The sequence below is a fragment of the Mastigoproctus giganteus genome, chromosome 1, assembly GCF_048544385.1.
Source record: "Mastigoproctus giganteus isolate SK-2022 chromosome 1, ASM4854438v1, whole genome shotgun sequence".
In the NCBI taxonomy this organism is placed as follows: domain Eukaryota; kingdom Metazoa; phylum Arthropoda; class Arachnida; order Uropygi; family Thelyphonidae; genus Mastigoproctus; species Mastigoproctus giganteus.
The window spans coordinates 151,223,765-151,239,595 of NC_143575.1; the positions used below are offsets into that span (position 1 = coordinate 151,223,765).

The 15,831-nt window shown below is 37.3% G+C and overlaps 1 protein-coding gene across 2 annotated transcripts in view; it reads right to left on the bottom strand.

Moving 5' to 3' along the window:
- LOC150091195 (integrin alpha-9-like) overlaps positions 1 to 15,831 on the bottom strand; it is a 688,379-nt gene that overhangs the window by 525,960 nt on the left and 146,588 nt on the right. For both annotated transcript variants that reach the window (XM_090374615.1, XM_090374611.1), the window contains exon 2: positions 8,677 to 8,801. In XM_090374615.1, coding sequence (XP_090230741.1) covers positions 8,677 to 8,801 — 125 coding nt within the window. The remainder of the gene's footprint in view (positions 1 to 8,676; positions 8,802 to 15,831) is intronic.

A 15,831-nucleotide genomic window follows, 5' to 3' on the forward strand; every position in this document is an offset into this window, starting at 1 on the left:
AATTATTTCAGCCTGTTTTTCTCTTAAAATGAATCATTATTTTTTATTAGAATTAGGTAGCCCATTCTTTCTTTAGAAATAGTTAAGTGTATAAAGATATAGAGTGGAGCACCTAGTCAGATTACTGCTTGTCCCACCTCACACTATCGTTAAACATCACACCATCCCAACCATCAGGTCCCCATCCTACAGTGTGGACCTGGCAGTAAAATAAATTACTACTGTCTATATAGCAAAGGAAAATTGTTATACATCTGTATTTTTTAATCATAAAAAAATATCCTGAAAACACCTTTTGGGACATAAATGCCCATAATTAATCTTTAAAATAAAATAAATTAATTCAAAAGTAATTTAAATTAAAACAACAGTAAGATATTGTGCATACAAAACATTGGCTTTAATTTTCTTGGATGCAGCCTTAAGCAACCATTTTTTAGCCCGAGCCCTACCATAAATTTATCTTCTTTATTTATTTTTTTTTAATTGCTAATACTAACTTTTTTTATTTCAAAACAAAATCATTTAATAAAATTAATTTTATTGGTTTAATTTGATTTAGGAGTGTAAAAATAGGAGTGCAAAAAACACACCAGCTTTTATATAACACAGTTCCCCATTCATTTGACTCAAATAATGCTCATTGGAAAGCAGCCATCTTTGACCGTACATATTTAGCAAAATCTAACTGTAAAGGCTGTAAATCCAAATGTAAAGGATATAATGCACAAGTTCTATGCAGGCAAATAATCTCAAGCAGTTGCTAGCCAGAAAAAAATAAAAAAACAGCTTTCTTCTAAAAATAGGTAGTATGACATGAACAATACAAATAAAAATGCTCATATAAGCAATATGCTCAGGTAAAAACTGTAGTTCTAAGAAAAAGCAATAAACAATTTCTACCAGAGGCTGTTCCCTAGTAGCAGGTGTTTTACACATTTTTCTTGTCCTAATTTTTATTTTATTATCTTTCTCTGCAATCACTAAAAAAAAAAAAAAAAACCTCTGTTATTGAATGAATGGAAACCATCTGCGGATCATTAAATTCAGCTGGGGGGGGAGAAGCTCAATATTTCTCAACTTTGTCTGTTGGTTGGCCGTGTGGCGTGCAAACCTCACAGTAGCCACTTGCAGTGGCCCCCCTAGTTTCCTATATTTCCAACTTCCACTTATTTCTATTGTCTATTTCAACATCTTCCATCTTTGTTAAAGACTCTGCCTAAATACAAGAAAGTAATTTTTGATAAAAAAAAAAAAAAAAAAAAATTAGAAATATCATCATCAGCCATTTTCAATCCACTGCAGGATGAAGGCCTCTCTAGCAACTTTCAGTTCCTTCTGTTTTGTGCAATGGCCATCCATTTACTACCCATAAACTCATGAATTTCATCTGTCCATCTCTGTCATTGTCTTCCAGGTTTTTTTCTAGCTCCTCTTGGGTACCATTCTGTTATTTTCTTAGTCCATCTGTCATCATGTCTTCAAGCTATGTGTCCTGCCCAAGACCATTTTAGTTCTTTAGTTTTGATAAGAATATCCTTTACTTGAGTTTCCTGCCTAATTCTCTTCTTATCTAACAGTCTGATTCCCAATATAATTCATTCCATTCTTCGCTGTGTTGTTCTCAGCTTCTCTTCCATTACTTTTGGTGAGTGCCCAAGTTACACTACCATAAGTCATGGTGGGGAGTGCATACATTAGTTTTTTTTTTTTTTTTCGTTTCAGACAAATTGCTCTTCAGTATGTGACTATATTTCCTGAATGCTATCCATCCAAAATTTATTCTTCTCTTAACTTCCAGCCATTTATCCATTTATCATTATTACAGCCAATGACTTGTCCCAGATAAGTATATGATTCTGCCTTTTCAATTACTGCTCCTTCAATGATTATATCCCTTTCTGTGGAATAAAATAAAATAAATTTTCTGTTTATACTCCGGCACGACAACCAAGTCAGTAGAGTTTACAATAAATCGTCAATACAAATATTTATAGTATTTAGTAGTCACGGGCTTGAACCCCGGTCCACTCAAGGAACGCGTGCTATGCACTCTCGCCCCTGACCACTGGGCTACGTCAGGAATACTTGTTCATCATTACTTTTAATTCAGGCATATTCATCTTTAGTCCAAAATCCTTATTCACTCTGCATAACTGAATAAGGTTTTCCTCTAACGCTTTGTGATCGTGGCTTATGACCACAATGTTATCTGCAAATCGTAAATGATTTAGATACTCTCCATTCACTGACTCCTTTCTGCGTCCAGTCTAATCTTCTGAAAGCTTCCTCAAGGGCAGCTGTAAACAACTTTGGAGATGTGTCTCTTTGTTGAACTCCTTTCTCAATTTTAAATTTCCTACTGTCTTTGTCTAGTCTAATAAAGGAGGTAGCGTTCTCATATATTTTCTTCAAAATCATAATATACAGGGTATTATTCCTTGTCTTTTCAGTGCCCGAAACATTGCCTTATGTATATGGAATCAAATGCCTTTTCATAATCCACAAATGCCAGGCATAATGGTGTTTTATATTCATTTGCTTTCTCCATTAGCTGTGATATTACATGAAGATGATCCATAGTTGAGAACCACGTCCTAAAGCCAGCTTGCTCTTTTGGTTGATTCTCATCAAGTATTCTTTCTAATCTGTTAGTAATGACCCTTGTGAACAACTTGTAAATGTGGGATAACAAGTTAATTGGTCTATAATTTCCAATATCTGATTTATCTCCTTTCTTATGTAGCTTTTTTTTTTTTTTGATTTGGTAGTTGTTGGCGCATCGGCTTCTGTGGCCATATTGCACCTCCCAAGGTTTTTGCAGTACTTTGATCCAAGCCCGAGGTGGGAATCGAACCCGCGACCTTTGGGTTGCCGGGCAGGTACTTTACCCACTCGGCTAGCCCGGTCGGCTCTTATGTAGCAAAACTATGGTTGCATTAGTCCACTCCTTAGGCATCACACCTTTTCTAATGCATTTTGTGAAGTGTCTTGCCTTCCCAATTTTAACAACTCTACAATAACTTCATCTTCCCCCAGGGCTTTCCAATTCTTCATTTTCTTGAATGCATATTCTATCTCATTAGGAAGTATATCGGGTATGTCGTATGTGTTACTAATTTGTGATCCATCTTCCCACTGCTGGCAGCATTCCCTCGCTCCTTGTATAATTCTCTATAGTAGTCTTCTGCTATTTGAATTATGCCTTCTCTGCTATTTATAAGTACACCATCGGTATTCTTCAGTTTTGTCTTTCTGTATTACTGCACATGGCTGCTGATTTAAGTCCTTTGTTTTCCCTTAATGCTTGTTCTACTTTTCTCGTGTTAAGTCTTCTTACGTCCTCTCTGCTTCTCTTTCCAATGGCTTTGCATAACTCAGTTATGCAAAGTTTTGGTTATTTAGTCAACATGAAATTTTTTTCCCTTTCTTCCAAATTTCATTTTTGTGTAACTAATTTCTGCCCCAAATACTTCATAACTTTAATTTATTCAGAGATTCTCGAAAACCTTGCAAGCTACCATTTAACAGCAAAATGTCATCTGCATAAAATAATATCCAAGTTTAACATTTCCCAAAATTTACTTTCTTTTATTAAACATTCCGTGTGAAAATTGCAAAAATATATGACAACATGCAGCTGTGCCCCACTCCAAGTTTAACCTTAAATTCATATTCTAATTCTTTCTTAAATCCTCATAACAGATTTACCATTTGTATACAAAGTTTTCATTCCCCTTAAAATATTAGCATTAGTAGGGCATATGATACAAGAAATCAAGCTTATATGGCATCAGCCAAAAAAAAAAAAAAAAAACACTCTTCCCATTTCACCCATCCATTCACTCCAAATGTTTGTCTAGTTCTGCCTTGAACTTATTTAAGTTGCTGACCTCCACTACAACAGATGGGATTTTGTTCCAACTATCAACCATGCACTGGCTAAAGACATTTCCGCACATCTATTCTGTCTTTCCTCAATTTGAATTTATGCTCCCTCAGGTGAGTAATCTGAGCAACAGGAAGGATCCCATTAGCATTCAGCTTGCTAAATCCATTCAAGGCGTTATACACCTCGATTAGATCATCTTGCAGGTGCCTAGTCTCCAGAAGCCGCAATTTGCAGAACTTAAGCCTTTCTTGGTAACAACAACCTTTTGTACCAGTCACAAATCTCGTTGCCCTTCTCTGTACTTGTATGTAGAGCTGCTGGAACATCTTTCCTAAAATGAGGCCTCCAGACCTGTATACAGTACTCAAGGTGCGGTGCGACCATTGCCTTATACAAGGGGACAATTGCTCCCTTATCCCTGCTAGCAAAGTTGCTGTATATCATTGACAAGACACCATAAGCTACTCTTGCAGCCTTTTTGCACTGTTCAGAAAAACTTCATATCTGACTGCACAATTACCCCCAGATCCTTTTCATTCTCCAGTACCTTGAGTGTATAACCACTCAGTTGATATGGTACTCTGGAGTTACTGCTACCCATATGCAGTACTTTACATGTGTCAATGTTCAACTTCAGTTGCCACCTCTCAGCCCATCTGCTCAACTTTTCCAGATCCTATTGCAGTAGAGTACTATCATTACTCTCATTAACAACCCTGCCGACCTTCGTATTGTCTGCAAACTTAGACATTAATCTTATATACCTTCATCAGTATCATTGATAAATACTGAACCCTGGGGGACTCCACTAATAACATTAGTCCATGAAGAGCAGTGTCCATTGATAACCACTCTGTTTTCTACCACTCAACGATCCTTTTATGCATTGTAGCAACTTACCCTCAATGCCATGCTGCTCCAATTTGTACAGTAGTCTTCCATGTGCAATGGTATGAAAATCTTTCCTAAAATCCAAGTATATGATATCAAAATTATTCTTTGCAACCAATTCCTTTGTCACCACAACCCCATGGGCTCACATCCGGTGAATAAGGGTTTGGCACACCCAAGGTCTTGAGCTAGATATCATTATTCTTCCTTTTTAGTGACTCACTCACTATCTCTCACTCTCTCTCTCGCTGGTGCAGCGTAAGTCACAGGCTTCCTTGAGGCATATGGCTAATAATAATAGTATCCATTCAAATTTTTCAGACAAGACTTCCCCTTAACAAACCCATGCTGTGTCTGAACTATAACTGCAGTCTTGTCTAGATGATTGATCCTGCATCGCTTCCTTAACCAGTGATTCCATTATTTTCCATGGAAAAGAAGTCAAACTAACAGGTCTGTAGTTACTCATGTCACCCTTTGATCCCCCTTTGCGAATTGTAAATGGGAGACACTTGCACATCTCCAGTCCATGGGGCCCTCCCCCGAGTCCAAGAAGCTTTCATAATTATGGCTAATGGTTTGCTTGCTTACTTTGCTGCCTCCTTTAATATAACTGGATAGACCAAATCCATCCCAGGTACCTTACTTATGTTTCACTTCAACAATTTTTTTTTTCTCCACTTTGCTCTCAGTTATTACAAAATCATATAGCTCCCTGTTAGAGTTTGATAACCTTCTGGCATTCCCCTTCTTGAATAACTAACTCATCATGTGTAAATGTAGATGCAAAAAACTCATTCAGTTTATCAGCTACCTGAGCATGATCATAAATAGTCAAACCATCTATGTTAAGTGGACCACTCTGATTCATCCCTTTCCTTCTAGAGTTTATATAAGTAAAGAACTTTTTGATGTTTTTCTTTGCATTCTTTGCTAAAGATTTCTTGTAATCTGCCTTCCCCTGATGGTAGTTACAGTCAGTCCTCGTATAGCACGATAGTTGTGTTCCTAGAAACCCTCGTGCAATATAAACAACAGGCCCTATAGGAAAAATAGGGTTATGTGCCGACCACCCAAGATTGAACACACATTTGTAACCAAAACATTACCAAACACAATAAATAATGGTAATAAAATACTTACGTATTTTATTACAACTATTACGTAATAAAATATTGCTAATGCTTTTGCTTCTATCGTAAGCAAACTTGTTTTTTTTGTTTGATTTTCTATCCAAACAGATGACAGCTGTTCCATCTCTTCCAATTCCGTGTGTCTTAATCTAATGGCTTTTAATTACACTTTGAATTGTTCCTGCTATGAAAGTTTTTTTTTTTTTTTTTCTCTGCATTCTTTGTAATTCTCGGCGTTGCCTCATTTAGGCCTGTAGCACGTGCAATATCACATGGTCTTTCATTTCACTCAAAGCGTTTCACAATTTCATATTTTTTCTCTATCGACAGAGGCGGACTGGCCATAAGCCTTACTGGGGAAACCCCGGTGGGCTGGAGGCCAGTGTGATTTTGTCCATAAACCATAATATGAGACCACTATAAATTTTCCGGGTAAGAATTTTTGACCCAGTCCGCCTCTGTTTATCGATATTGCTTTTCTTTTTCTCTCTGAATCTGCAGGTCTTCACCAGGACGCTTCCTTTTCACACCTTTTAATTAAGTATTTTACTCATTTTTAGGGAATAAAGCACAATTACAAAACGAGGAGGCACGCTTGATACGCATAAACAAAGCTGCACGCATGTAGCAACTGAATAAACAACACCCTAAAGGCAGAGATACACTAACACCTCACATTTTACTAAAGCACATTTCTAGGGGTTACTACTACAAAACAATAAAAACAATTCCCAGTTGCGTTGCTGCTATTGGAATCTGTTATAAACTGGTAGTTAACTCGATCTAATTGCATTTTCGATTATACCAATAGCTGGAATTGCGTTGGTTTTTACGTTATTAGGGTGAAATGTGTTTCCCCTTCACTGATATAAAAAACAAATACATTTTCAGAATCTTCTCTTCATTCCTATCATGTTGCGTTCAGTTGGGGTGATTCCGGTCCGACTGCCATTTCTTGTAAACACAAAGGCGAATCGTGCATAAGCAAATTTGGTTCATGCTATATAAGATATCGTTCCCCTATTTATAAATCATGTATGATCGAATTCGTGTAGTGTAAACACGTGTTATACGAGGACTGACTGTACATCTTTAAGCAAATCCCACATCAGTATACTGTGACCACTGGTTCCTTTATTTTCAAATTCTTAACGCATGAAGAATAATTGCTGATAATCAGATCAAGAGTTACTCCCGCTGGTTGCCTATTGGACATGTTACTGAAGAAAACAGTCATCCAATAAATCCACAAAAGTCTTGCTAGTGTGCAAGTGACCAACCCACAAGTTCCAGTCAATATTAGGGAAGTTAAATTCCCCCATTATAACACAATCTGATTTACTGACCCATTCTATTTCTCTGCACAAATGCTCATTATACTCATCAGATTCATTAGGCCTATAACACACACCTATTCTCATTTTCCCTTTCCTAGTGCTTAAGTCACACCATTGCATTCTACCAATGTCAATTTGATGCACTTCCTTAGATTTTGTGTGTTTAAGTAACAGCATAACCCCTCCTCCCTTTCAGTCCTGTCTATCCTTTCTGTACACATTGTATTCCCCAAATTCCAATTCTGCATTGCTTATATCTGTGTGGCACCATGTCTCTGATATATCAACAATATCTGCTTTTGATGTCTTCACCAGCACTTCAAATTCATCAAATTTATTTACTATACTCCTAGCATTGGTATACATACACCTATTCTTACTCTTAGTTACCCTAACACAACCCATGTATTTACTTGTTCCGTGACTTCCAGGCTGCTTTTGAAATCCCCAGTACCCTGCTTTGCAGGCTGCTGATGATTCCAACAAAAGCAGAGCAAGAATCACTTTCGCCTTTGCCTGTGGCTACCGTTAATCTATTAGTCTGTGAATCTCCCCCCCCCCAAGCTAGCTGTTTTCTGACCCACCTAACACTGCCTCGATAGTATCAGCAAATATTCTCCTTGACGCTACAATTTATTATCCTAATATGAAAGAGCAGATTTCTAGGTTAATGTTATATCTGATAAAGCTTCAACTTTAGAATTTCAGGTGTAATTTATATGAGAATTATGTTTCAAAAGAGGAGAGCAAAAGGAGTTCTTTCTTGGTGTTTAAAAAGAGGGGGCATTTGAGATCTGGGGGCGCTTTTCAGTCTAGGGTCCAGGTGGATTACTCACGTGAACTTAAAAGGATTAAAATGAATACAGCTGAACAGTATGCTGCACAGATTACTGAAATCCAAATAACTGATCTAAAAACATTTCACACGTGTGAAGTCTAGAATATATTTATTATTAATAGAATCTACCAATTAGTTTTCATAGATGTTTTATCTTCCTAATTCTTCAATGACAAAATTAAATTTTGTGGTGTTTTATATGATGGTGTAAAATTAAGGTCAAAATCACTGAATAAATGAAGAATAAAGCATTTGCTAAAAATATGATTGTTAGATTCTATTGATAATAATGAAATTCCAAACTTTAAATGGGTGAAGTGTTTTTATTTCAAGAATTAAAAATGCTGAAAAATATTTCAAAGCCTTGAGCACCAAAAGACAACATTATACAATCCATGTTATAATAAACTATACAATTTTCACTTGCAACCTATTTTCAGAAATAGGTTAAGTAATAAGTCTATTGTGTGACTGTATAAGAGTATTTGGTCCAGTTGCAGCTGTATTGATGCCTCCATAGCTGTGAGAACCCTGACCCATTAAATAAAATAGTAACTAAAATTATATCCAATTAATGAAATTTACCACTTCTGTCCAAGATCACTTCAATACATGTCCTGCTTTCTATGTAACATTTTGACAATGTCCCTGGCTGATGGATTTTATCCCGATAAAAAGTTGAATTTGACCGTGGTGCAGTTACCAAAGCACTATGAAAGAAAATAAATCAAATTCACTTTTCAGAAATTTTTAATAAATCATTAGAAACATTCTCTCATACATATTTTTAATTGTTAAACACTAATAACCTTAATTCTTGATGAAAAATCATACACAGGACTAACTCAAATTATTACAATAATACCAAAAATTAATATATACAATTAAAAAAAAACAAAAAACTCATTTATTAATCTGCAAGCTCATCAAGGAAATATGCAGTTTGAAATGACTTTTTCTTTTTTTTAATATAGTGCTTGCATTTTTTGGAGAATTTGGTGTTATTAAACACAGACTGTTTTTTAACAGGTTAGTACTGCACACTAGCAGAAAAATTCTGTAAGCAGGTGGAGTACACTATTGGGCACAGTGTGTGTGTGTGTGCTTAAAGATTTTTTTTTATAAACTTGACAGTTTTTTCAGTGCTGTACAAGTTTAAAATGAAATTCAGTTCGAAAAATATCCAGAAAAAAAAAAAATAAATAAAAAGAATCATTTCAATGCTACTAAAGAAGCTCGAATGGTCTTATTCTGTGATACACAATAAAAGAAGAGCATTACTGTACTGGAAGGAAGAAGTGCATTACAACACTTAACATATACAAGTGCCTATTTACAACCCAAAGAAATCTGGAAAAACAACTGTCAATAACAGCTGGTTTAAAAAAAAAAAAAAACATACAATTTGCATTTAAGTACTTAATTGTTTCCTCACAAAACACAGATGCAACTAATTCCTGACCAATACTGGTAAGAAAGGCTTGCCAGGAAAGTAATGCAACAATTACTTATGTTCTTGTTTATACAGTATTAGCAACTGTGATGCAAGAAAGCAAGCTTATAGAACAATGGCTTGGCTAGGGTGGGGATGGTTCGAAAATACCACTTAATTTGTTCAACCCTTCAAATTTATTCAACTTATTCACAACACCAGATAGAGGTTTGCTCCAATAATGAATTATACTCAGGCTAAAAAAAAAAAAAAAAAAAGTGTAAATACAACTTTCCTTTTCCAATTTGAAATAATGAATGTGCACATCTGGTCCAAGAAATATGGATGAAATCATCATTTTATTTACTCAATGCAATTTAAAAGCCTTAAAGACTTCAAATAGGTCTCCTCAATCAACATCTCCAAATGCTGCACTTTACAGAACAAATTCTTCTTGGCAAAATAAACCTTTTGCATCCTAATTAACCTTGTTGCTCTTCTCTGCACCTATTCCAACAGATCTACATCCTTCCTAAAATGAAGTTTCCAAACACGTATGGAGAACCCAAGATGAAATCTAAACCACTGCCTTACAATCACATCTTTGTCCCTGACAGAAATTACTGTATATCAATGACAGAACACGAGCTGTCTTAGACACAATGTGTATTGCTCAGAGGAAAATATTTGACTATACGATTAATCATAGGTTTTTTTCACTCTCCATTATCTTCAGAGCGAAATACCATCTAATTGGTATGTAATTCTAGGAATTCTGTTAGCTAAATGAAAAATCTTTTATTTATTTATCAATGATAAAACTCAACTGTCACCTCTCAAGCCCATTTACCTAAATTTCCTAGGTATATTGTTGTGGTAGTACTGTATACCCATATTCCTCTCATTAAAAAATCTGAAAACCTTTGTATCATTGGCAACTTTCAATATTTTATTGTCTTCATCAATCTTGTTAATAATAATTTAAAACAGAAAGAGTTACAATGCTGAACACTCTCAGATTCCACTATTAAAATTAATCCATGAGGAGCAATGCGCATTTATAATCTCCCTCAGTCTTCTGCCACTCAGCCATTCCTTTATTCATAGCAGTAACTTGCCCTTCATGCTCCGATTTTTACAGCAGGTTTAACAAGTGTTCCACTGGATATCAGAAGAGGCTCTTTACAAGGCTGGGATACATTTAAACAGAAGAGATGCATAATTATTCACTGATGCTACTAAGGCAGTGACAGACGGGTCAGAAAATCGATAGCTTTGGGGATACAGACTAACACATTAACTAGAGTCGCAGGCAGAGGTGAAGGTGATGCTTGCACTGCATCTATTGGGATGTGCAGCAGCCCTAGAAAGTAAGCTGTCAAGAATTAAACCCTGCTGTTGGTCATCATGAAAATGTAGTGGGCTGTTAGGGTAACTAAGAGTAAGAACAGGTGCATGTATACTTGCACATACACTAATGCTAGGAGCATAGTAAATAAATTTGATGAATTTGAGAAGTACTGATTAAGTCAAAGTTGGGCAGACAACTTGTGTAGTTGAGACTCGCTATCCACGACCTCTACTAATGGCAATGGGTAACCATGCACCTTGATTTCATTTCCCAGTGAAATCTTTTCATATTCTCTCTCTCTCTCTCTCTCTCTCTCTCTCTCTCTCTCTCTCTCTCTCTCCCTCCCCCCCCCCAAAAAATCCTTTAAGTCAAAATCTCTAAATTCTTCAAATTCCCAAACTATTAGGCACCTCCATAGCCAGGTGGGCAGGAGCGGCAGTGGGTTGCACACACTTCTTGATTAGACCAGGGTTCGAGCCCGTGACCACCAAATACGGAGGAGGCAGAAAGGTCAGGGAATGACATTAGCAACTAAGGCCATATTGCCCCAGAGCAATATGGCCTTAGTTGCTAATGCTCCTTTTTAAAAAAAAAAAAAAAAAAAAACACCCCAAACTATTAGTGTAATATGAGAGGGCAGGAATTTCCTTCTATCCTACTTCTCTTTCTTTTGTCTACTCAAACACTCCCCACCATTAAAGGGGTGGTTGAGGGGGAGAAGACAGAGTGGTAATCAATGGACACTGCTCATCGTGGACTGATGTTATTAGTGGTTATTTTTTTATTTATTTATGTTTTTTTTTTTTTTTTTTTTTTTTTTTGGCTGATGCTGCATAAGCTTGCTTTCTTGCATTAAATGCCTCTACTAATGCTAATACCACGCTTTTGAAGTACTACAATGGAACGTGCCCCATCCAGAACCTCTACTAATGGGGATGGGTAGTCACACACCCGGATTTCTGAGTAAAATCTTTTTATATTCTCTCTCCAAAAAAATCCTTTTAAGCTGTTCTAAATCTCTAAATTCTTCAAATTCCCAAACTATAAGGGTAATACAAAGGGCCGAGAATTTTCCTTCTATCCTACTTCTCTTCCTTTCGCCTACTCAAACATCCCCACCATGCTTTTGAAATACTGCAATGGAACATGCCAATTAGCGGGCCTTGACTACACAAGTTGTCTGCCCAACAAGTCTAATAAATTTTCGAGACTAGGATTTCCATAATGTTTTTTTTTACACTGTCATGTCTCAGGCATAAAGGATGCAAAATTTGAATATGGGGAGTATAATGTGTACAGAAAGGTACACATTATACCCCCCACCCCGCTTCCTGTACAGTAAACTGAACAGGAAGCGGGGTGGGGGGATCATGTCTAGTACCTTCTATGATTACTTCCCTGAATGCTCTGCTATTTAACCTTTGCTGCTTATTTAAGAAGCATTAAATCTAGGGTAGTACAGTCAGTCGACGTGAGTGGTGCAATGTTGAGTCAGTTTGGCATGACATGCACTGGAAAAGCAAAAGTGAGGACAGGATTGTATTATGGATCTAATGATGCTGATAAGTATAATGAACAACTATACAAAGAAATAGAGCAGAGCAGTAAATCAATGTCTTATAATGGAGGATTTTTCACTTTCCAGATATGCAAATTGTAGTGATACCTAAGAAATGGGATATAGAAGCAACAAGAGGAACCAATACACTTGATCTGATTATCAACAGCGACTGTTCATGCATTAACAACCTGCAAGAAAAAGAACCTCTGGGTGGCAGTGGCAACAGTGTGCTGATGCTGGGACTTAGACATAATTACTGTAAATGGAAGGGCTATTGCTTCCATAAAGTTGACTAAAGTAGTCTCAGACAGTTTTTAAATTCTATACATAGACCATCTGATGATACTGGCAGCAGCAAATGCTAAATAGCAGAGCATTCAGGGAAGTAATCATAGAAGGTACTAGACTTTTCATACCAACTAAGAAATACCATTCCAGGCTTAGACCTAAATGGATGCCAGATGAAATGATGAGACTTGTGGCCGAGGAAAAAAAAAAAAAAAAAAAAAAAACATGGGATGCATATAAATTATCTGATGACACAGAAGGCTAGGGTAGATATAAACTAGTCTGTAATTGAGTCACAAAGGAGGTTAGGCAAGTAAAGTCATATTACCTCATTTGAGGAGTCTGCTGACGAGGCTACTAGTGACGGTCGTGTTCAAAGCCGCTAAGTGGATTTTTCTTATTTATTGATTTGAAATTATTGTTTTTCTAAAACTTTTGATTTAAATTTAGTAGTATAACATTATTTTGTGTTTTTTTGATTAATTTGGTGTATTCATTCTTTACTCAGCCTTGTAAAAGTATCGGTAAGGGTTTCCACGTGTTCGTAACTACCGTTACCGTTAGTAACTTTCCCGCCATTGTGATACCGTACTAGATATACCGTAGGTTATATACCGTACTAGATAGCGTTAGTTGAACTTCGTTAGCAGTTAAATTGTACGTTTAAATAAATACATATAACGACTTAGATTACAAACGTAATATAATTAATAACATAACATAATAAATTAATAGAATCATGACTCAGACCAGAGCAGCAAAGCAAAAGGCTCAAGCTAATGGAAGTGCTGTGGCTCAGAGCAGAACTGAGGGGGGCAGTTGTCCTCTGACTCACAGCCTTATAAAATGCACTGTTTGCTTGATGTTTGCAGAGCAATCGGGTACGGGACATGATACTGCCAAGGGGGATGTCTTTGTGTGTGCGCGATGCAAGGAGTGTATCGATATCAGGCAACAACTCGGCGTTCTTGTGGGCCTATATGAGAGCTTGAAGGACAGGGTGGATGCCCTCGAAGAAACTAAATTGAGGGGCCCATCAAGCTCTCAGCTGCCCACATCAACGCCAGAGCTTGCACTTGGGCATCGCGTGACACAGAGACAACCCCTTAGGCAGAATGCGCTGGTCCCGAAGGAACTAGTAGTTGTTGGTGACTCTATTGTCAGGGAAACGGGGAACATGCTTTGTAAAAAAGATAGGTGGAACAGGACCAGGGTATGTCTGCCATGGGCAAAGGTTGATGACGTTGTAGAGCGAATATCATCTTTTAAGGGCACATAGGTGATATAGTTGTACACGTTGGCACTAATAATATTAAGAGTAGGAGACCGGCAGAATTACTTAACAAGTACAGGTCACTGTTGAACAAAAGCCGAGAATTAGGGTTGAATTTGAAAGTGTCTGCAATTCTGCCCAGACACGATAGGAGGGAGTATATGATGAGAGCCTTGTCGATCAATTCGGCCCTGGAAAGATTGTGCAAGGCTCAAGGGGTAGAATTTTTTTCAGCCTGGACTGTACTTGTTAACAGGAGAGATTGCTTCTACAGGGATGGGATACACTTAAATAGAAAGGGTACAAGAATATTTGCTGATGCTATCGAGGCAGTGTTAGGTGGGTCGGAAAACTGCTAGCTTGGGGGGAGACAAAGACCAATAGACTGACAGTAGCCACTGGCAGAGGTGAAAGAGATTCTTGCACTGCTTCTATTAGAATGAGCAGAAGCCTGAAAAACAAGATGCATGGTATTTCAGAGACTGCTGGGAGCCATTGCGGTACAAGTAAACACATGGGTTGTGTTAGGGTAGCTAACAATAGAAACAGGTGCAGGTATACTTGTGTGTACACCAATGCTAGGAGTTTAGTAAATAAATTTGATGAATTTGAGGTATTGCTCAAAACATCGAAGGCAGATATTGTTGGGATATCAGAGACGTGGTGTCACACAGATATAAGGGATGCAGAACTGCAATTTGGGGAGTACAACGTCTACAGAAAGGATAGACAGGATAGGAAGGGAGGAGGGGTTATGTTATTAGTTAAGAAACACATAAAAACCAAGGAAGTGAAGCCAGTCGACATCGCTGGACAGTGCAGTGTGGAGTCAGTTTGGTGTGACATAAACATTGGGAGATCAAAATTGAGAGTAGGAGTGTGCTATAGGCCTAATGACTCTGATGAGTATAATAAGGAACTGTACAGGGAAATAGAGTGGGCCAGTAAATCAGAGTGTCTTATAATGGGAGATTTTAATTTCCCAGATATTGACTGGAATTTGGGGGCTGGTTACTCACACACTAGCAGGACTTTTGTGGATTTATTGGATGATTGTTTTCTACATCAGCATGTTCGGGAGGCAACTAGAGGGAGTAATACTCTTGATTTGATTATCAGCAGTGATTCTTCATGCATTAAGAATCTGCAGATAAATGAACCACTAGGTGGCAGTGATCACAGTGTGCTGAAGTGGGATTTACTCAAAGAGGTAACTACCATTAGGGGTAAAGGGAAGGGTTATTGCTTCCGTAAAGGCGACTACGATGGACTGAGACAGTATTTAAATTCTATACAGTGGGACCAACTGATGATGTTACCAACAGCAAATTCAAAATGGGAAGCATTCAAAGAACTTATCTTGGAAGCTACTAGGCTTTACATACCAACTAAGAAATATTGTTCAAGGTTTAGGCCAAAATGGATGTCGGATGAACTAATGAGGCATATGGCAGAGAAGAAAAATGCATGGGATACATACAAATTAACACATGACACAGAAGCCTATGATAGATACAAGTTGATATGCAACCAAGTTACAAAGGAGGTTAGGCAGGCGAAGGCAGATTACGAGAAATCCTTGGCAAGGGATGCAAAGAAAAACAGCAAAGAGTTCTTTACTTATGTAAACTCTAGAAGGAAGGGGGTGAATCAGATTGGTCCACTTGATATTGATGGGTCAAGTGTTGATGATCCTGCTCAGGTAGCTAACAAACTAAATGAATATTTTGCATCGACATTCACACATGAGGAGTTATTCAGCGAGGGGAATGCCAGAGGTGTATTCAACTCTAGCAGTAAGCTACAGAATCTTGAAATAACTGGGAGTAAAGTGG